At 35.1% G+C, this 21638-nt stretch overlaps 1 protein-coding gene across 4 annotated transcripts in view; it reads left to right on the forward strand.

Annotated features, from left to right (window-relative positions):
• The window catches only part of FAM13A (family with sequence similarity 13 member A), a 359485-nt gene that overhangs the window by 181880 nt on the left and 155967 nt on the right, over window positions 1-21638 (forward strand). For all 4 annotated transcript variants that reach the window (XM_032861787.1, XM_032861771.1, XM_032861777.1 and 1 more), the window contains exon 6: window positions 3766-3852. In XM_032861787.1, coding sequence (XP_032717678.1) covers window positions 3766-3852 — 87 coding nt within the window. The remainder of the gene's footprint in view (window positions 1-3765; window positions 3853-21638) is intronic.

Below are 21638 nucleotides of genomic sequence, written 5' to 3' on the forward strand. Positions count from 1 at the left end.
CATTCAGGCCTTTTCAGAGAAGTTCTACGGGCGGAGTGCAAACAAACCCAAGGTCTTTTCCTTTGCTCTGGGAGTGTGGGGGTTTAAATGACTTATTTTTTTTTTAATTAGATATTTTTCTGATGCCATAAGATAAACCTGTTCAAAATATAAAATGTATTGTTTTTTAGAATGTTCACCAAGTCGTGCAACCATTACCTAATTCCAGAACATTTTTCTCACCCTAAAAAGAAACCCATATAGACTGGACCCATTAGGAATCGTTCCCCTCTTTCTAGCCTCTACAGCCACTATGGCACTCTATCACTGTCTTATTCCAGACATTTAATATATACGTGGAATCACACAATACATGTTGCTTTATGTTTGGCTTTTTTCACTTAGTGTGATGTTTTCAAGGTAAATCTATGTTTAGCAGGTATTCATACTTCAGTCCTCTTTATACCTGAGTAATACTCCATTGTGTGGTTATACCATATTTTCTTTACCCATTCATCATTTGATAGACATTTGGGTTGTTTCCACTTTTTGGATACTATAAATAATGCTGCTATGACTAATTGTCTAGTTTTTGTGTGGACCTTTGTTTTTTAATTCTCCTAGGTACATACCCACCAGAGTAAATGGCTTTTTAAAGACATAACTGTGAAAAAGTTTTATCTTAAAAATATTTCTCACTGGGGCACCTGGGTGGCTCAGTGGGTTAAAGCCTCTGCCTTCAGCTCAGGTCATGATCCCAGGGTTCTGGGATCGAGCCCCACATCGGGCTCTCTGCTCAGCAGGGGGCCTGCTTCCTCCTCTCTCTCTACCTGCCTCTCTGCCTGCTTGTGATCTTTGTCTGTCAAATAAATAAATAAAATCTTTTAAAAAAAAAATTCTCACTTAACTCCATAATATATTTGTCTTAAAGAATACGTGAAGTTATTACCAGTACTTATTTAAGCTACTAGTGGAAAGTATTAATTTTCTCCAGAAATCTGAGTAACATTAGCCCTGCAGGAGATGTTCCCTCTGTGGCTCCACAGCCCCTGGGCTCACTGCCCATTACATGGGTGGAGGCCAGTACTTTGCAGCAGTTTCGTGGGGGCATTGGGAATGCAACTCTGAACAGGTGGTAGGTTACCTTTTTGTCAACAAATACTGCTTCTTCCTGAAAGAATCTGAAAATCTCGAAATTTAAGACCCAGAAAGTTTTCTTGGAGCTCATTTAATCCAATGCCTTTGTTTTAGAAATCTTTGAAGCAAGGGATGTCCAAAAGGTTAAAATGCCTGCGTGGGTTCCTAGAGCTGGTTGGTTAGAGAACCAGGATGAGAAGTCAGATCTCTTGATTGCCACTTCAATGCCCTGACTCCTAAATTTCATTTTCTCTCTGTTGTCTGAATGTGAAGTCCTAAAACAAAAAAATAAATGTAATTCATGTAAGTGGCATTTCAGTTATAAGTTTACAGAAAAGTTTTTCAGAGTTTTATAGGGAACGCTAACTATCACATTTGTACTCATTAATTCACAGGGAGAGGGTGGGGGAGATAAGAGTAATAAAGAAACACTATCCCTTTTAGCCTATGCATAAGGAGGAAAGAATTGTAGGCATTTGTAAACACTCAGATAATCATAAACAAAGGTCAGCGATTCCTGTCAGCTTCCCTTAAGAGTCCGTCTTTTTTCGTATCACATTTTAATAACATTTACATCCCAGTAGTTTTAAAAGGGGGTTGAAGGATTAAGCATGATTATATTATCCAAGTGTAGTCAAATTACGCAATAGATTATACAGTTAATCACTTGGATCCCCTAAATGTCATGCTGGATATAGTTGATCCCTCTCACAGTGAGTCAGAAGTGGGAATGGGTTCATTCACTATTTCCAGTAAGCAGCTTACGGCCAGCAGGTGTTGTGACTTGTGGGAAAGGGCAGGACTGGAATGCTTGCTTATTTGGAGAGCTCAGAAATGTACCCGTGGGTCCTTCTCCTTCTGTAGAGCTGTACGTGAGGCCACAGGCAGCTGAGAGTGTTGGCAGTACCACAGAGGAGGCTCTTGATGCCCTCTGAGTCTGGTCATATCACTCCCTAGCACAAAGCTGGGAACAGGTGCCATGTACAGCCTTGCGGTCCAGGCACTGGTCTCAGCTCTGCCACTCTCTGTGTGATCTTGGGCACATCACCTCAGATGTCCTCAAGTCCCTCACCTGTAAAATTAGAGAGGAGTGGGGCAGACTAGCTAATTTTTTAAAACTTTTGGATTTAAAATATAATCTGAGGGTTTTGAAGGGGTGGGGGGGTGGAAGGTTGGGAGAGCCAGGTGGTGGGTATTAAGGAGGGCACATATTGCATGGAGCACTGGGTGTAGTGCAAAACCAATGAATTCTGTTACGCTGAAAAGAAATTTAAAAAAAAATATATATATATGTAAAATAAATAAAATGATATGGCTCTACAAACTAGTGGTTTAAGATGTCAAGTGTATTAGATATTAGAGATATAATATAAAGGTAATACAAGTTTATAAAGTTAGAGCCAATTATGAGTTCTGTGTGACATTGGCCAAGTTACTTAACTTCTGTAAGATTTTATGTTATCCTTAAAAGGGGAGTGATGATAATACCACCTATCCCTAATAGGGCTATGTGGGGGCAAAAATGGCATTAATGCAAAGACTTTAATATAGTGCTTCATATATCCTAAGATGCAGTACGTATTTTTTAGTAGCAAGTAGTAGTAGTATTTTCTAAAGGATATTTTATACTAATAATATCCTGTTCTCTCTAGAATTAAGTAAAATCTCAGCAAAATTTAATAATATTGTAAAGCATTTGACTAAAATATTCTTTAAAAGATTATAATTAATTAACCCTTAAGTATACTGGGGGTGAAAATCCATGATTTTGATAAGGGAGTGGTGGATAATGGGCAAGTTCACTGTTAGAGGTAAAAAATAAGTGAAGAAATGTGATACAGAGGTCAACATTAATAGAGCAAGTAAAAGAAATTGAACTTATTTTTTCCTTAGTTTTATTGTTGTCTGTAATCTTCCCTATATACATTTATCTCTCTTAATTTGGCAATGAAATCCCTTATGGAAAATTTATCCAAATTAGTGGCAATAGTAGTAGAAAGGCCCTACATTGTATTTTTTTAATGAAATTAGTATTATTTTTATTTAGCATGTAGAAATAAACAGTAAATCCAATTCCATGTGAGCTGCCTCCTTGTAATTTCTGCTAGCTTTCCAAGTACTATTTTGGTATGAACCAAGGACTTAGGAGCTTAGTAATTTTGGGAACCAAATACACAGAAATTTTTCCTCAGGATGTTGGTATGAAACTATCACTATTCAACAGTGGTTTGCTAAACTATTTGAAGGAATTTGTTTAAGAAAAAGTATTTACATAATCAGAACCCATTTGTAAAAAACAGTAGTTTGGTGATTGATATCTTAGAGAATTAACTACCTAATTCTCCAAAGAAGAGGGGTGCTATCAGTGGATAGTGTAGATGAGACTCTGATTGGTCATCTCTGAATACATGTGTTCTGTGTGCCCCACATCTACTCAGTCACCATCTTACCTTACTTCACTGTTGTAGGTGACAAATGAGAAAGGAAACATTTTGATTCCTCATGACAAATCTCAGTGGCTTCTGATATATATAGTTCAATCCAGAAATGCCTTGTCTCCCATGAGAAAATTGCTTTTCACTACATTGTAATTTCCAGATAGGGTAATGTTCTTTGATTTCTAATATTTCTTTTGTACCTCTTTTATAGGAGGCCAGTTGTAAGAACCCCTTACCTAACATCCTTCAAACAAAAGACTTAGAAAGAGATATGCAAAAACCATCTCTAAAATCCAGGGTAAGTTGTCTATTCCTTTGGGTTACCATGAGAAACATTTAGCAGGAATCTTGATGTGTCCTGTTTCCATGCTCTGTTTCTTGCATTTCCCTCAGCCTTTATCTTTGATTTTATTTTTGGACCTGGTTGCATAAAAAGCAATTTTATTTAGTACATTTAACCCAAGGTGATATTCATCCCCAAATTTTCAAGATACTCCTCTTATTTGACAGTGATATTTTTTAGTCCATGGCTTTGCTTCTTCTAAATCAGAATTGTTTGCAGCCTACATCATAGGAAGTAGTCGAATGTAGTAGTCTTTCCTTGATTGCTTTGAGGGGTAAAATACAATGTCCAACTGTCATTTCTCTTTTTCAAAATAGAAATCACTTTATTGATCTTTCATAATTATGAAAATAACACATAATCAATTAAGTAAATTTTAACCAGGAAGAAATAAGATCATACATATGACAGAATAAAGAGTCTAATATGTAAAATTTTGTTTTTCTTATTAAGAAAAATCCAAAATACACATAATTGTTTTGCCAGTGAAAAGAGAAACCCCTTTAACCCATATGTCATGAAAATTTCTTTGATCATTTGTCTAACCAGAAAAATTATTGCATTAATTTTAGAATTCCTTTCCTAATCTTTAATCTTTTAAGTAGAAGCTCTTCTGTTTATTTGGGTATATCGAATATTCCTAACTGGCCACCAGAACATTTATAGAGCTATTGTTTTTCCCATTCTGGAAAAAAAAAAAAATGTTTACCAAATTTTCCTGAGTCCATTGTAGGCAAAATTTTAAAAGAATTCTAATCTCTGATTTTAATTGCAACTTACTGTAAAACTAATTCAGTAAAAGGTAAATAAAGTGAAGTATTGAGTTCATTACTTAATGTCTTATTTATAGTATGTCTGGTTTATTTTTCAAAGAAATAAAAAAACCTTTCTTTATAAAACCTATTCCACCTTGATTTTTTTCCTGGAAAATTACCCAAACTATCCAGCATGCTTTCCTTTTCAGATACAAATTATTTTTTGTATCTTTTCCTCTAAAATATTTGTGTCTGCAAACCTATGTGTAATTAACTCAAATGTATAATAGAAATTTTGTTTATTGTGAATTAATAAAAATTCAGTGTAAAAAATACACTCATAAACAAATACCTTGAAAAGGGTAGGATTGGAGGGAAATCATTAGGTAGCATTTACTTATTAATTCCATATATTAGTTTAACTACCTTTATGTGACGAGACCCTAAAAGAATTACTTCCTAAATAAAGATAATCTCAAAACCCATCATAAAAGTTGTTTGACGGGACTGTATTACTTTTATGAAATTAATCCTATTTGGAATTTTCAGGTATGTATAGAATCAATAATGTGTATTTGTTATCCTCTGTGAGTCTCACTGTATGGTTCATGAATAAACTAATCCAATAGAGAAATTACTTCATTAGTTAAGCTTTGGTTTTTAATTTAAGCTTCTCTGTGGCCTTACATAACCAAGTTTACATTTACATGAGGAAACTAAGCTCTGCTTAGTTTATGGGTGATTAAAATCCTTGTAATTTCAAATCCCAGATATGAGGCAGAGCATGTGAGCTATAAGACATTATAAAGAACTAACCCTTTCACCAGGGTTGTATCTTGAGGTCTTTTTTCTTCTAGTTGATCTTTGAAAGCTAAAGCTGAGAACATCTTCAAAATATGGTTGATGTGTCCTTTCTAGAGTGACTTTGTGAGCTATGAGAATGATGTGTATCCTTGATATTAAAGTTATTCCATTTGGCCTCCATAACTGTCTTTCTCAGATATCTCTAGTTACAGCTGTGTTTGCATTGGACAGCTAAGTATCTGTGATCCCTATACCGCTGGAGATGTAAAATGGTAATCCAGAAATGGCATATTTCCATTGACTCTGGAGATGTCTCTCTAGTCTAAGCCATCTGTCCCCATCTGTGTTCCCTCTGCCAGTTTTTGTCACTGTTCTTAGGCAATAGGAAGGATTATATTTCTCTTCCTTAGGTAGGAAAGCCACTTCTTGATTTGAGTCCAAGCTAGGAAAAAAAAAGATACCTCCATTTCACAGTGCCATGACACCTCCAGGATGAGCAAGGATCACCAGTCCTGGCAGCTTGGTAGCTCAAGGAATATTCTTTGACCATTTCATGCCCAACACCAATACTGTGTAGAGTATGTATGCAAGCAAATAATTGGAATGATGATGAAGAGAACATCAAATAGATTTATAAAGAGGTATAGAGCATTAAAAGGCACAGCTCCTATGACCTGAAACACTTAAGACTACAGAAGACAGTCTTTTTTCTACTAAACACAGGTACTCTAAACAAGCCTCATAAGCCATATTCATTGACCACAGTATAAACCCAGAAATGAGGGTAGACAGTTATTTTCCTTCTCTCTACTGTGTGGGTATGTTCTGGACTTCCCAGTGTAGTTGCTGTGTTCTTGACCTCAGCAAAAGAATTCAAGGTCAGGTCACTGTATGAGAATGAATATCAAATTCGTTCAGTGCTAGGATGAAGGTATAAAATAAAAGGTTATGTGTTGTCGTTCCTGACTTTTATCAGTGGATAAAATTATGCTGATAAAAATTTAAATTATAAGCATGTAATAGTTTTAGTTAGTCATTGGACTCTCTTAATACTTTTATGGAGGTTTCTTTTAGGATACAAAGTCATATTAACTAAAAAATGTGTGATAAGGATAATGCAGTTATCAAATACACTGTTTTGTAATAGCAACAACTGATAAATTATTTTTCTTTCAAAGGTTAATGGTTTCATGGATCATGAATTATTTATGGAGATTTTCGTCAATAATGAGAATAGTTGTCACAGTTGTATTTTCTTAAGTGTTTTTAAAAATACTTCTAGGGGCGCCTGGGTGGCTCAGTGGGTTAAGCCTCTGCCTTTGGCTCAGGTCATGATCTCAGGGTCCTGGGATCTTCCCGCATCAGGCTCTCTGCTCAGCAGGGAGCCTGCTTCCTCCCCTCTCTCTCTGCCTGCCTCTCTCCTTACTTGTGATCTCACTCTGTCAAATAAATAAATAAATTATTTAAAAAAAAATAAAAATACTTCTATCTACTAGCAAAGTAAACTAGAAATTTTAAATAATGTAGGGTTTTGAGAAAATTTAACGGCAGTATAATTTTCAGTAAGTGAATTAATATCAAGAGTAATTTAATAAGCATTAAATTTTACCAAGCTTCTAAGTTATTTTTTAAAAATATTGTTGATGGTCATGCATATATTGTACATTGCCTTAATTAATGTGTATATTCTAATTCTTGTCTATTTTTTCCCAGTTAATGTTATTTCTACTATGCATCTCCCTGCATCAAGCTAGTTTGCATCCTTATTTTTCTAATAAAAGTAATAGTAGAAGTAATGGTGATAATTATAGCTAACATTGATCAAATGCCAGACACTATGTTAATTACTTAATGTAGAGCTTTTTTTTCTGTTCAATATGCTCTATCAATATTCACTTTCAGTAAGACTACATGACAGCTTATTTAGGTATCATTCCATATTTTCCCAATATTTGGGTTATCTTCAATATTTAGATCATTTCAAATATTTTGTCAATACAAACATTTTTTAAGTGACTAATTTTCATATGACACCTTTTGTGCACACATGGGAAGTATAGTCATAAATATGTACATCTTTAACTTGTCCCAACTTTGCAAATACTTTAAGATGCTGTACCACTTTACATGCTTAACAGCTGAAGATGACTGTTTCCATTTTTCACATCCTCACCAACCCTTATTAATATCAGAGTTGTTGTTTCCCCAGTCTAATGAGTGTGAGATGCATCTTGCGGTTGCCTTAACTTGGATTTCTCTAACTTCTAGTTGTGGCAGAGACATTTATTATTTGCTCAATACTTATGTGTTTCTCCAATGTTTCCCAACCCCATTGCAGTTAGCTGAGGCCAGCTAGCTACTTCTGGCCAGTAGGCCATGAGCAGAAATGACGAGTGTGGCTTCAAGGGCAGAGAATTCAAAAATTGTGCATAATTCTCTAGCCCTTTCTTACAGTACAGCAACTAGACAGTGGAGCATGGGTCCTTTAGTGGTTTTTATGAAGCGGAGAGCCCCCTGTCAAATTCCACTGAATTTGTGTAATGACTGAGAAATAAACCTGTTTTATTAAGCTACTCAGATTTCTGGGTAGCTTCACTGTAATGTACCTTCACTGTAATGTAGTTATCCCGAATAATTTTATAGGGGCAGCTTTTCATGCGTTCATTAAGCTTTGGTCATATCTGTGATCATTAATCTGTGTACTACTTTTTCCTGTCATTGCCAATTTTATTATTGGGTTGTTTGCTTTTTTCTGAGTAATCTGTGTGAGTTTATTAGCTGTTGTCAGTTATATGTGTCTCAAATACTTTCTCCCAATTTTTTAGTTTTCTTTTTATATGGAATATGGTGACTTTTAATGTATAAAAGCTTTTTTTTTTTTTTAAGAAACCTTTTATGGTATATAAGTTGTTTTTTTTTTCTGTGAATTACTTTTAGTAATCAGTTCATCATCCTTTTTTTTTTTAAAGATTTTATTTATTTATTTGACAGACAGAGATCACAAGTAGGCAGAGAGGCAGGCAGAGAGAGGAAGAAGCAGGCTCCCCGCTGAGCAGAGAGCCCAATGTGGGGCTCCATCCCAGGACCCTGGGATCATGACCCAAGCTGAAGGCAGAGGCTTTAACCCACTGAGCCACCCAGGTGCCCCTGTATAAAAGCTTTTTATTCTAATGTTGTCAAATTAATTAGTCTTTAGTTTTTGTATTTCTTACATCTTGTTTGAGAAATCCTCATGTACCTTGAGGTCATTAAGAAAGTCTTTTTGTTTTCCAAAGGTTTTAAATTTTGCTTTGCATATATGTTGGTCTTAATCCATCTGAAGTTGAATTCTGTGAAGCATAAAGTAGGAATCTGATTTTATGTATAAAAATCAATCAACTTAGCATATTTGTTCAATAGTTCATCTTTTCCCCACTTTTTGAAATGTCCTTTCCATTATATGTCAAATGTTTTATGTGTGTTTTGGGGCTGTGTTATTGGTTGCTCTATTTGTTTAACTCATGTCATTACCACAATATTCTAATTAGTGATATCTTGTAGAACCAGTTTCTTCAGTTCTGTTTCCCTTCTTGAAAGTTATTTTGGGTCTATTGCTTTGCAGTTGAATATTGTCGAGTTTCATGAGAAATTTTAGTTAGCATTTAAATGAATTGATAGAGTCATTTCATGAGAATTGGTATTCCATTCATGACCATCATAGAACTCTCCACTTGCTCACAACCTCTTTAATGTCTTTTGATTTTTTTAATGTAGTTTTCTTCTTAAATGTCCTAGGGTAGCACACATTTTGTACATATTATAAGTGAAATACTTACGATGTCTTCAAACTTTGTTACGGGTATTTAATGTTGTAACTAATTTTTATTGTTGACATTTATATTAAGAAACCTTGCCAAATTCTCATTAGTTCTAATATTTTGTTGATAACTTCTCTTTGATTTCCTTTGTAGACATCATATCATCTGGAAATAATGAGCCTGTTTGCTTTTTTTCATGCCTTTAATCATTTAATATCTTTTTTCTTGTACTATGTTCTAGAGGTTAAATAGAAATGGCAATAGCATGCCTTCCTGAATTCCTTCCTGCTTTTAAGGGAAAGTATCTACATTTGACTTTTAAGTTTCACCATGGCATATTTTTTTCTTACTCTTTTTGAAATTTTTTCACAATGCCAGGCGTATAACAGATCTTCAATAAAAACTTGAAAATGAACAAAATATTTAATTGTTTTTGTTTCATCTGAGAGTAATTAGTGTCAGCATGTTTTCATTGTATGTTTTTCTTCACACATACACTTACTAGGTTTATAATATTTGCTCTAAGTGTTTGTTAGATAGGCTTTGTAAGCTTAAGGAGGTTCCCTTCTATTTATAGTTTGTTTAGAATTTTTATCTGGTGTGAAAGTTAACTTTTAACAGATGTTTTCTTTTGTGTCTGTAAAGATAATTGCATGGTTTTTCTAAGTCTTTTCTTGTGGGGGGAGATATACTGAAAATTTTTCTAAACTTAAACTAATAATGTATCACTGGATCAGTTCTGAAGCTGATCTTGCTACATATTTTTTTAAACATTTTTTTAAAGATTTGGTTTCCTTATTTGAGAGAGAATGAGAAGGAGAGAGAGAGAGGGAGGTCACAAGCAAAGGTTGTGGAAGGAGAGGAATAAGCAGGCTCCCCACTTCAGCAGGAAGCCAAATGGGGGACTTGGGGCTTGATTTGGAAAACCCTGGAGTCATGACCTGAGGCAAAGAAATGCTTAACTGACAGCCACCCACGTGTCCTTGGTACATATTTTTAAATACCTTGTGAGTTTTGGATAGCTTCTATTTTGTTTAGCATTTTTGCATCTACATTTTGTCTGCTTTGGGTGTAAAGGTTATGTATACTGTTCTAACAACATGATGTGAGGAAATAGTTTAAGATCAGGATTATCAGTTCCTTCAATATTGGCAGAATGTACCTATAAAACCGTCTGGGTCTGGTGAGATTTATTGATTTATTTAAATTTTGTTTTTTAAATTTCTTTATTAATTTATTTTTTAATTTAAATATTATTTTTAAAATGTGTTTTGGTGAGTTGATTTTTAACTACTGATTCAGTATCTTTAATGCTTATCTTTAATCCTATTCATGTTTTCTGTTTTTTTCTGAATTAGTTTTGATGTTATATTTTCTGGAATATTACCTATTTTACTTCAATTTACTGGCATAAAGTATTTCAGTGTTTCCTCTTACTTTTAAAAATCTTTATTTTATCTGTAGTTTTAAACTTTTTTCATTTTTAATATTATCTTTTGGGAGCCTTTTTCTTGTTTGCTTTTGATAGCTTGCCAGAGACTTTATTAGTTTTTGCAAAGAACCAGATTTTAGTTTTTGTTGATTCTTTGTTGTATCATCATTTTCCATTTCATTGATCTCTCATTATTACTTCCTTTCTTCTTTGTATCTATTATTCATAAAGTAGATCTTTTTTTCTAACGTCTGTGACCTTTTCCTCCATAACTGTATACTGTAAATATTTTTTCGTGTGGCTTGACACTGAAGCTTGATGATCTGTTCTTTTGACTGTATTTGCTCCATTTACTAAAAGCCTTCTTTGATGTGTTCAGGGTCCTTTATTATATTTGAGAACTCTCTTCTAGAATCCTGTCATTTCCTTCCTTCCTTCCTTTTTATGTGTTCTGTTTTATTTGGGGTTTTTTTTTTTTGGTAATACTTTCCCAATGCCAGACACGTAGTGAACCATTGATAAATTCTTGAGAATGAACAAATGAATTAATCAATTTTTTTCTCTTACTCTATATGAAAAGCAATGAGTGTCTGTGTGTGGTTATGGGAAATTTGCTTTTGTAAGGATCTAGTCAAATTTAGTACATTTTTTTTCATTTGGAAGGGGTTCAGTAACTATTAAACACATAATTATATCTGGAATTTAAGACTTTGGCTTTTTTATATTTATCTTTTCCTGATTTAATCTCTCTTCAGCTTTTCTTAAAATAATTTTCCATCTGCTTTTTCTGCCTCCATATGTTTATATATATGAATATATGTTTATTTTACTAGATAGAAATGCTTTGTATCTTGTCAACTCTCTGGTAGGTACTGGATGATAACATTCTCTGTTTATTTTTTGCCTCTTCCATTATCTTAGGAAATCACTTTGCAAAGCTATCCCTTCAGTGCTTAGCAGCATGAGATTTTTAAAAATTAATAATTTGGGGGGCACCTGGGTGGCTCAGTGGGTTAAAGCCTCTGCCTTCGGCTCAGGTCATGATCCCAGGGTCCTGGGATCGAGCCCCACATCGGGCTCTCTGCTCAGCGGAGAGCCTGCTTCCTCCTCTCTCTCTGCCTGCCTCTCTGCCTACTTGTGATCTCTGTCTGTCAAATAAATAAAATCTTTAAAAAAAATAATTTTGTTCATTGATCATTAGAGTGATCAATGATCACTCTAAATCTTATTTGATTTCTGAAGTCACCACTGAACTCTTGGAATCTCTTTAGAATTAATGACTGGTAGATTTAGTTACTTGGGTAATATTTTTGTGTGTTTTGTGAGATTTTAAAATATATTTATAATATATTATTATTACACTATCAAATAAAAATATAATACAGGATTAAAAACTTATTTTAAATAATAATGCAAAATATCATGTATCTGGGTATACCTATGTTATCTCTCAAATCTAGTAATTCGGCCCACTTAACTCCTGTTTCTCTTTCCAGCTACTATAAACAATTGTAATTATAGGTCAAGGAATAGAAGGACCTTATGAGAGTATCTGTAGATTAGCACTCCCATGGAATCTAGTATATAGCCAGCCTGGTCTCATAGTCCTGACCACCCAGCTTGCTAAGACTGGGTTTATACACCTGATCCCTGACCTTCTTCTCCAGCCTGAAACATCCCCTCTTGCATATCTTCCCTGCTTTGATAAACACCCTGAATTGTTGGCTATTTCATCATTATATCCCATGCCAGGTGATAGGGATGCAAATTTGAAAAGCCATTGTCTCCTACCTTAAAGAACTAGGTTGGAGACTAGACATGTATACAAAACTTCATGTGTGCTAGACTGACTTTCTGATCTCAGATCAGTGGTTGGGTTCCCCATCATATTTCTCAAACAATCAAGTTTTAGCCTGATTTCTTTGATTTTTCACTGACCCTAAAGATCTCACTGGCCTTTTTGTTCTAACTTTTGCCTTGTCCTACAATTATGACCAAAGTCTAATCAAAGTTATTAATGCTGACTGCTATAACAAAAATCCCTATAACCACTGGATTTATTTTTAAAAGTTTATTTCCTACTCCAGTCATTGTCTGAGGGAGGTAGGGAGGAACTGGTAAGCAGCAAGCCCCAAAGCAGTGATTGAGATCACTGCCTGCTTCCATTCTTCACCTGTGTCCTCTAAAAAGTGTTTGGTTCTAATATTGGCAGTGAACAAAGAAAAGAAGAAGCATGTGCGAAGTTCACAGGCACTTAATCACCTCAGCACATAGAGTCCCTTCTACTCATATTTCAGAATTTAGTAACATCCATGAGAATCTGCAAAATATACCTTTCTAATGTGCCTAGGAAGAGGAGAGTGAAATGGGAGTTGGGGAATACATAACATTCTTGTTGCCCCAGTCTACCCTTCTGTTTGCCAAATATATTTTTCCATTTCTCTTACTATACAGAAAACACACTCAGTCCTTCTGCAAGGATGAAACTCCAAAGAACCAACCAGTCATTACAACTAGCTCGAGCTCTCAAATTTCTGGGTGATGTATCAGTACTCTGTCAGGGCTTGACATGGTTCCTCTTGATCTTAGAATCTATGAAGTAAAAAGACAGACTATCCCTCTATCCCCTCACACATCCATATACAAATGGGACACTAAAACGGTTCCATTCACACACCAGGATGTGCACGTGCACAGGAAGCCGGGGCAGTGCTTTGATCAGGCCTAGATTATGCTTTCTGCAAGGAACTCCATTGTTTTCTCTCTGGCCACTGCCTTCTCCTTTTAGAATCCCCTCCTTTTCATTATTGCCCTTGAAGCGGGTATAGGGAGTATGTCTTTCTTAGACTACAGCTTGCTGCCTGTTTGAGGAAGTTTGGTGACTCAGGATTTTTTTTGTTTGTTTGTTTGTTTTTGTTTTTGTTTTTTAATTTTTTTAATTTATTTTCAGCATAACAGTATTCATTGTTTTTGCAGGGATTGTTTTAACTCTTGAACAGCAGAGTCGTTTTCTTAAGTCTGTGCTAATGGTTTTTTCATGGTAGTGGTGACAGTTAGTTGGTTTGTTCAATGTGGTTTGAAGGGTTGACAGTAAATTCCTTCCAAAATGTGACAGTGTACTTGATTCTGATCTAATTGCTTTCAGGCAGTTCTGTGAGCTGGTTATTATACCCAAAGTAGGTCATCCTTTCCTCTGCTTTCCAGATCTCAGGAGAATTCCTCATTGGAAGAAATTAACCAGAACCCTAGTGACAAGGGATTCCCAGGAACAGTTTCCAGGGTTTAAGTCCCTGCAGTACACAGCTATCTTATAAGATCTTATGAAATTATGTTTCAAATAAGTAAAATAGACTGTATGTACTATGAAATTGATTAGAGCTAGCTTTGTAGAAGAATGAGAATTTAAGTCAACATTTTAAAAAGAAGAATTGGACAACTGGACAGAGGAAGGATTTCAGTTGGAGTGGCATAAACAGAGACCAGAATGAGAAAATGAGCATCCTATGTTCTGTAAGATTTATAGACCATGGGCAGAAGGTTTATGAAGGGAAGTAGTAGGAGATAAATTCTGAAAGAGAGGTTGCAGCCAAATAGTAGAGGTGTTTGATTATTAAATCTTGCATAACGATTGCCATGCTATGTGATAAAATTTATTAAATGAAATAAACAGTAAACTAAGAGAAAACTAATTTAGAGAATAAAAGGAAATCAGTTCTTTCTGTAACAGAAGGTTTTGAAACAACAAAAAAGGCACAAATATGAACAAAAAGATAATTACTAGAAGGCTTTTTTTTTTGGCTAGGTCACATGACAAGAAAAAGGAATGAAAAGATTTCTGGCTTTATAGTCTAACAGAAGCAAGTCTGTCATTTAATGTAGTGTATCCTTAGGTACATTGCAGAATACTTAATATCTCAGTATTCTAATTTATAAAAGACAGATAAGAATTTAATCATGATATAGCTGACACTGAGTATTTATGCTGGACACTGTGGAAAATACTTTCAGTATTACTTCATTAAATTGTCAAAACACTATAGGATAGAAATTATCTTTGTCAGTCCATATAGCCTTCATTATACCTCAGTAATAAGCAAACCCAGAATCCTAGTGGCCTAAAACATTTATTTCTTGCTTATCCTGCCTGCCCAATTTAGATTGACAATCTGCCTCAGCTTGTCGCCCAGCTGCCTGTGCTAACAGGTTGACGTCACTGACAGAGCAGCCAGTCTCAGTGGCCAGTTACTGTGCCCAAAGTAAACGGAAGAGTCCTGTAGAATCTTGCACTGACAATTAAAAGCTCTGGCCCAGAAGTAATTCTATCACTTTTGCTCATAATTCATTGCCCAGACTAATCCCATTACCCAACCCATCACGATAGGGACAGGAAATACAACTCTAGGATCAACCTGGAGGGAACTTTACCAATCTTTGGTAAACAGGAGTCATTCTACTGCATTTTCCTTCCATCTTGATAGGTGAGAAAATGGAGTGGAGGCTTAGGCTTATTAACTCTCCCAAGGTTATATAGATAAGTAACAGATGACATTTGATCATGAAGCTCAAACGCTTTACCCTCATATTGCTTCCCATTGCTGTAGTCCTGTATACTACATTTGCATATACCTCCTTTGCAAAGTAGTTGTGAGAATGAATGATAATCTGTGTAAGTTGTCGGTATATAGCCTGGGTCATGGAGTAAGCATATAGGGCTTAGTGGAAGTTATTTCTTTTTTTTATTCTTATTTTACTTCTTTCCCAATAACTCAGTCTTTTTTAAGTGTGAAAGCTCTGAACTGGTTTTATAGTGATCGTATTTTTCTCCATGTTGACAGCTGTTATTCTGATACCAATATTAGACATGTTTTGTATGTAAAGAAATCCAGTTGCACACAAATGACTCGCATCAGCCATCCTGAAAACCATTTTATATGTCAACTAAGCATATGAAGCAAAGCACTCTATCAGGCTAGCCTACCAAACTCTCAATCTGATAAGCTAAATAGGCTTTCGTGGAGTATCCTAGGAATCTGACACCCTACCTACAAGGTGGCTATTGCTATAGAAAATTACATGCAAGTTTCATATCACCAGGCCTTGAGAGTTTGGACTTTTTGCTCATTGTGATAACAGATGTTTATTCATTGTCCCATGCTATCACATGTAGATATAAATTTGCTTGATTGTTGGGGACTCTTGTACCTAGAATTTATAGGCATTAAATAGCTCTATAAATGCTAGAGAAGATGCTTAAAGCAATCTTTTCCTACATGTATGAGGATGTAGTTGAGACAGATATATTCATGTTTTAAAAGCAATTTTCTTTTACTTTCCCTTAATGTGCTGTTAAAAGCATTTCTGTGTTGGTAACGGTTCATAGTAACAGTAATGATCATTGTCATATTTTGTATTCCAGATGTTTTCAATGTTATAATATTATTCAATATTTTAAGTACTGTTTGGTCAAATACTTTTCAGCATGAGCTTTATTTCTTATTTAGAATTATATCCCAGGATAGATTGCTAAAAGTGGTTTCACTGGCTCAAAAGTTATATGTTTATGGCCCTTAAAACCTATTGCTAAGTTAAATATTTACTTAAGAGTTATAAAAATTTACACAACCACCAGAAAATATGAGAGTGCTAATTGCACATATCCTTGCCAGCATTAGGTGTTATCTTTGTGAACAAGGAAGACAGAAAAATAAGACCCGGTTCTAAATCACATATGATGGAATTCCATCTATTTCTGTATGATTTATATTTTCATTTCTATGAAATATTTTTCAGTGTAACATACTTTTAGTTCTCAGTTACAATCTTAGTATTTTTTTTAGGTTTATTTTGTTGTTTGGGTTTTTTCATTTAATAATAAACCTAAACCTACTCTTTAGGTTTATTTTGTTGTTTGGGTTTTTTTCATTTTAAGTTTTATTTTTTATTTTTTGTGTATTTTTTTAAGTTTTTACTTAAATTCTAGTTAGTGAACATACAATGTTTTATTAGTCTCAGGTATACCATATAGTGATTTAGTACTTCCATACAACACCAGGTGCTCATCACATCAACTGCACTCCTTAATCCCCATCACCTATCTCACCCTCCCCCACTTCCCATCAGTTTGTTCTCCATAGTTAAGAGTCTGTTTCGTGGTTTGCCTCTCTTTCTCTCTCTCATTTCCCCTTTGCTTGTTTGTTTTGTTTCTTAAATTCCAAATATGAGTGAAATCATGTGGGTTTTTTTTTTTTCTCTGACTAACTTATTTCACTAGGCATTATATATTAGCTCCATCCATGTCACTGCAAATGAGAAGATTTTCTTCTTTTTGTGTCTGAATAATATCCCACCACCTCTTTTTTATCCATTCATCAATCGATGGACATGGGCTGTTTCCATATCTTGACTATTGTAAATAATGCTACTATAAACATAGGGGGTGCACATATCTCTTTGAATTAGTGTTCTTGTATTCTTTGGGTAAACACCCAGTAGAGCGAGCACTAGATGGTAAGCTAATTCTATTTTTAACTTTTTGAGGAAGCTCCATACTTTTTTCCACAATGACTGCACCAGTTTGCTCTCCCACCAACAGTGCATGGGGGTTTCTTTTTACTCCACATCCTTGCCAACACCTGTTATTTCTTGTGTTGTTGACTTTAGCCATTCTAACAGGTGTGAATTGATATCTCATTGTGTTTTGATTTGCATTTCCCTGATGGTAAGTGATGATGAACAGCTCTTCATGTGTCTGTTGGCCATCTGTACGTCTTTGGAAAAATATTGTTCGTGTCTTCTGCCCACTTTTTAATTAGATTATTTATAGTTTGGGCATTGAGTTGTATAAGTTCTTTATGTATGTTAGATACTGATTCTTTATTGGATATGTCATTTGCAAATATCTTCTCCCATCCCATAGGTTGCCTTCTAGTTTTGTTGATTGTTCCCTCTTCTGTACAGAGCTTGTTATTTTGATGTAGTCCCAATAGTTTATTTTTGCTTTTGTTTCCCTTGCCTCAGGAAACATATCTAGAAAGAAGTTGCTAAGGTTGATGTCAAAAAGTTACTGCTTCTATTCTCTTATAGGATTTTTATGGTTTCATGTCTCACATTTAGATCTTTAACCTATTTTGAATTTATTTTTATGTATGGTGTAAGTAAGTGGCCCAGTCTCACTCTTTTGCATGTTGCTGTCCAGTTTTCCCAACACCATTGGTTGAAGAGACTCTTTCTGCTATCAGATATTCTTTCCTGCCTTGCTGAAGATTAATTGACCATGAAATTTTTGGTTTATTTCTGGATTTTCTATTCTGCTCCATTGAGCTGTGTCTGTTTTTGTGCCAGTACCATACCGTTTTGATTACTACAGCTGTGCAATATAACTTGAAGTCTGAAATTGTGATATCTCCAGCTTTGCTTTGCTTTTTTAAGATTGCTTTTGCTATTCAAGTTTAAATTTTAATCATTATTGTTCATTTTCATAACAGAAATGTTGTGTCCTTAGGGAAGAAGAAAGCAAACAGAAATAATTTGTGTTAGATCATAAGCTCAGGATAGAAACATAAATTTAGATACCGAAGTTTCAGTTTAGAGTTAATCTTGGATTTTGAAAATTGGCATAATTGAAGAGAATGTAAATACATAAATTACACATATTACTACAACTGGTTCTTTTGCATCTTGGCCCATAGTGATTTTGCTTACATATTCTAAATTTTGTCCACCTTCTGATGTTGGTCCTTTTGGTCATTTCATGCTGAGTTATGTCTGTTTTGATTATTTCTTCTCTTTGTCTTACCATGAATTCAGCCTATGTTATTTTAGCTCACATTATTAATTTGCTTTTTCAAAATATTTAATTGTCTTTCTTATATCAAGCACTGAACTAGAAGCTGAATATTTAGATGTTGAACTTGATACAGGGATTTTTCAACCTAGTGAGGAATATAGAATAACTTTCAAATATTTGTTTGCAAATTGTTTAAATTGCTATGAAGGAAAATAGAGTGCCCTGACAACATGTAACAAGGGCACTTCTCTCAAGAGGTGAACATTTCTTTTGGGACCAAAGAGGAGTGAGAGTAGGTATTGGGGAGAGAATTGTAAACTTCGTAATAGTGTTAGTAGACCCTGGGGCTCGATGAAGTGAACCTGGCCCCTGGGAGAAGTCTGAAGCCCTGTGAGAGATGCAGAGAATATCTCCACATAAAGCTAAAGAAAGGCCTTTATGGTCTATTAAGACATTGGAAATTTCACCAAAATGAAATGATAAACCATTTATATACTCTAAACAAGGAAAACTATACCCAAATTTATGATTAGAAAATATAAATCTGGCTCCTATGTGCTGAATACAGTCAGGGAGAGAGCAAAAGTGGAAATGGAAAAACCAATTAGGAAGCAATTACAGTCATCCAAGAAATAATTTATGGAAGTCTGGAGTGAGTAGAGATGAAGAAAAGTAGACTTATTTGAGATCTTTATTAATGACAGAATTAGAACTTAGTGATACATTTCGTGTGAGAGATGAAGGGAAAGGAAAGTGTCAAAGATGACTCTCGGGTTCCTGGTCTGGAGAATGAGCTGGCTGAAGACCATACACCTAAGCATTTAAACCCTGGTCCCACTGTGTGCTCCGTAAGCTCTTTGCTTTAGTTTCCCTGTCTTCCAAATGGAGATGTTAATTCAAGAGGATGGTTGGATGTAGGTTTGGAGCTTAGAAGAGAAGGTAGGACAGAGATCCAAATTTAAGAATCATTAGCACATAGATCACTTCGGTGCATAAATGAGAACACATAATCTCTGTATTGTAATAGGTAAACTATGAGGAAGGCAGGTTACTACTACTACTTTGCCTATGTTGAAGTCATGGAGAAATTATATTTGTACTGAGTAGCCAAGATAGAACTTCAGTGTTTTAAGAAGGCATGTTTATAAACAGATAAGAGTGTACAAATGCAGGGAGGTATAGGACAGAATGTTCATGTTTATAGACTTGAAAAATCTTGGTCTTACTGTGTATAGTGTGTCTAGGATAGTGGCAGGAAATGACCTGCGGAAGTAGTTTGATGCAATTATGCAATGCTGAAGAGTCTGAAAAGTTTTCTATAGACTATAGGAAGTAGAAAGCCATTGAACAATTTTAATCATTGAATAAACTCAAATCACCCCTGTCAACAGACATAGTGAATTAAAAAGTAGAAAGCTAGGGGCACTTGCGTGGTTATGTGGGCTGAGCATCCAGGTCTTGGTTTCAGCTCAGGTCATGATCCTCAGGGTCATGGGATCAAGCTCTGTGTTGGGCTCTGCTCTCATCACAGAGTCTGCTTGGGATTCTCTTTCCTTCTCTCTCCCCATGTGCTCCCAAATGCTTGCTCTTTTTTCTCTCTCTCTCTCTCAAACAAGCCAATAAATAAATAAAACCTTTAAAAAAAATGTAGGAAGCTGTTGCCCAAATTAGACATAAGAAAGGCCTAAACTAAAATGATAGGAAGGAAAAGAAGGTAAATAGGTAAAAGCCTTAGAGGAATGCCTTCCAGATCAGAGTGGGTGGATGTTTCTTGCCTTCATCAGCAAGAGCACTGAAGGAAGAAAGGCTTGTTTGTGGGCTAAGAGGAGGATGAGTTTAGTTTGGGATAGTCTGAGAAAATGTAGGGACCTTCTCTCATAAAGTACTAAGACTAACATAAAAACATTTTGACTGAAGATTCATTATAGACTTTGACCCAGGGTAAATGCAGGCAAAGTATCATATTTATCACTTAGACCTTAGCAAAAATTAAAGGCTGCCTGGGAATTATTCTTTTTTCAAGATTTGAGAATGGAGACAAGACCAGTTTGGTGTTGGTATTTAACATCCTTGGCAAAATTGATCTTAACTTACATGTTTGAAACTTTAGAAGTGGTTCTTGGTAAAGTAAAATGTGGTTATATTCCTTGAAGTTTCAAAAAGTAGTTATGGTTTTCAAGAAAATTTCCATTGTGTGTTGCCCTTTGAGCTATTTTTTTTTTTCAGTGAACTGCTGTGGCTTTTCTGCTACATATCCATTTTATTGATGAACACAGATTAATAGATGGCTTTTTTTATTTTTATTTTTTAATTTTTTAATAAACATATAATGTGTTTTTATCCCCAGGGGTACAGGTCTGTGACTCGCCAGGTTTACACATTTCACAGCACTCATCATAGCACATACCCTCCCCAATGTCCATATCCCCGCCACCCTCTCCCATCCCCACTCCCCCCAGCAAACCTCAATCTGTTTTTTGAGATTGAGTCTTTTATGGTTTGTCTCCCTCCCAATCCCATCTTCTTTCATTTTTTCTTCTTTTCCTACTCCCCAAACCCCCATGTTGCATCTCCACTTCCTCATATCAGGGAGATCATATGATAGTTGTTTCTCTGACTGTCTCACTTCACTAGATGGCTTATTTTTTTTTTAACATATTGCTATATCTGCTCTATCTCTCTTTTTTGAAAATAATTTTCAGACATATCTTCAACATGTGTCTTTTAAAAACAAGGACATTATCTTAATCCTGTTATTGTACTGAAGGAAATTAACATTGGTACAATAAATAAGTGTAATTTTTAGTCCTTATTCAAATTTCCACATTTGTCCCCATAATGTCTTTAAAGTCCAGTCAGATCAAGGATCAAACATCGAGTTTTATTGCCATGTAGCTTTCTCCTTTTTTTTTTCTTTCCTGATTTGACTTTTATTTTTTCAGACTCACAGACAATTATCATGGGACCGAACAGAGATGGGCAAACTACAGCCCATTGCTCAAAACCCATCTGTTTCTGTAAATAAAACTGTATTGGAACACAGCCACACCATTCACACCACAACACAACTTGAATAGTTGCAACAGAGACCTTACAGCTTACAAATCCTAAAATGTTTACTTTCAGGGCCTGTACAGAAATAATTTGCCAGCTCCTGTTGTGAAATG

The sequence above is a fragment of the Lontra canadensis genome, unplaced genomic scaffold (assembly GCF_010015895.1).
Source record: "Lontra canadensis isolate GAN:19392208 unplaced genomic scaffold, GSC_riverotter_1.0 scaffold1, whole genome shotgun sequence".
NCBI classification, from domain to species: domain Eukaryota; kingdom Metazoa; phylum Chordata; class Mammalia; order Carnivora; family Mustelidae; genus Lontra; species Lontra canadensis.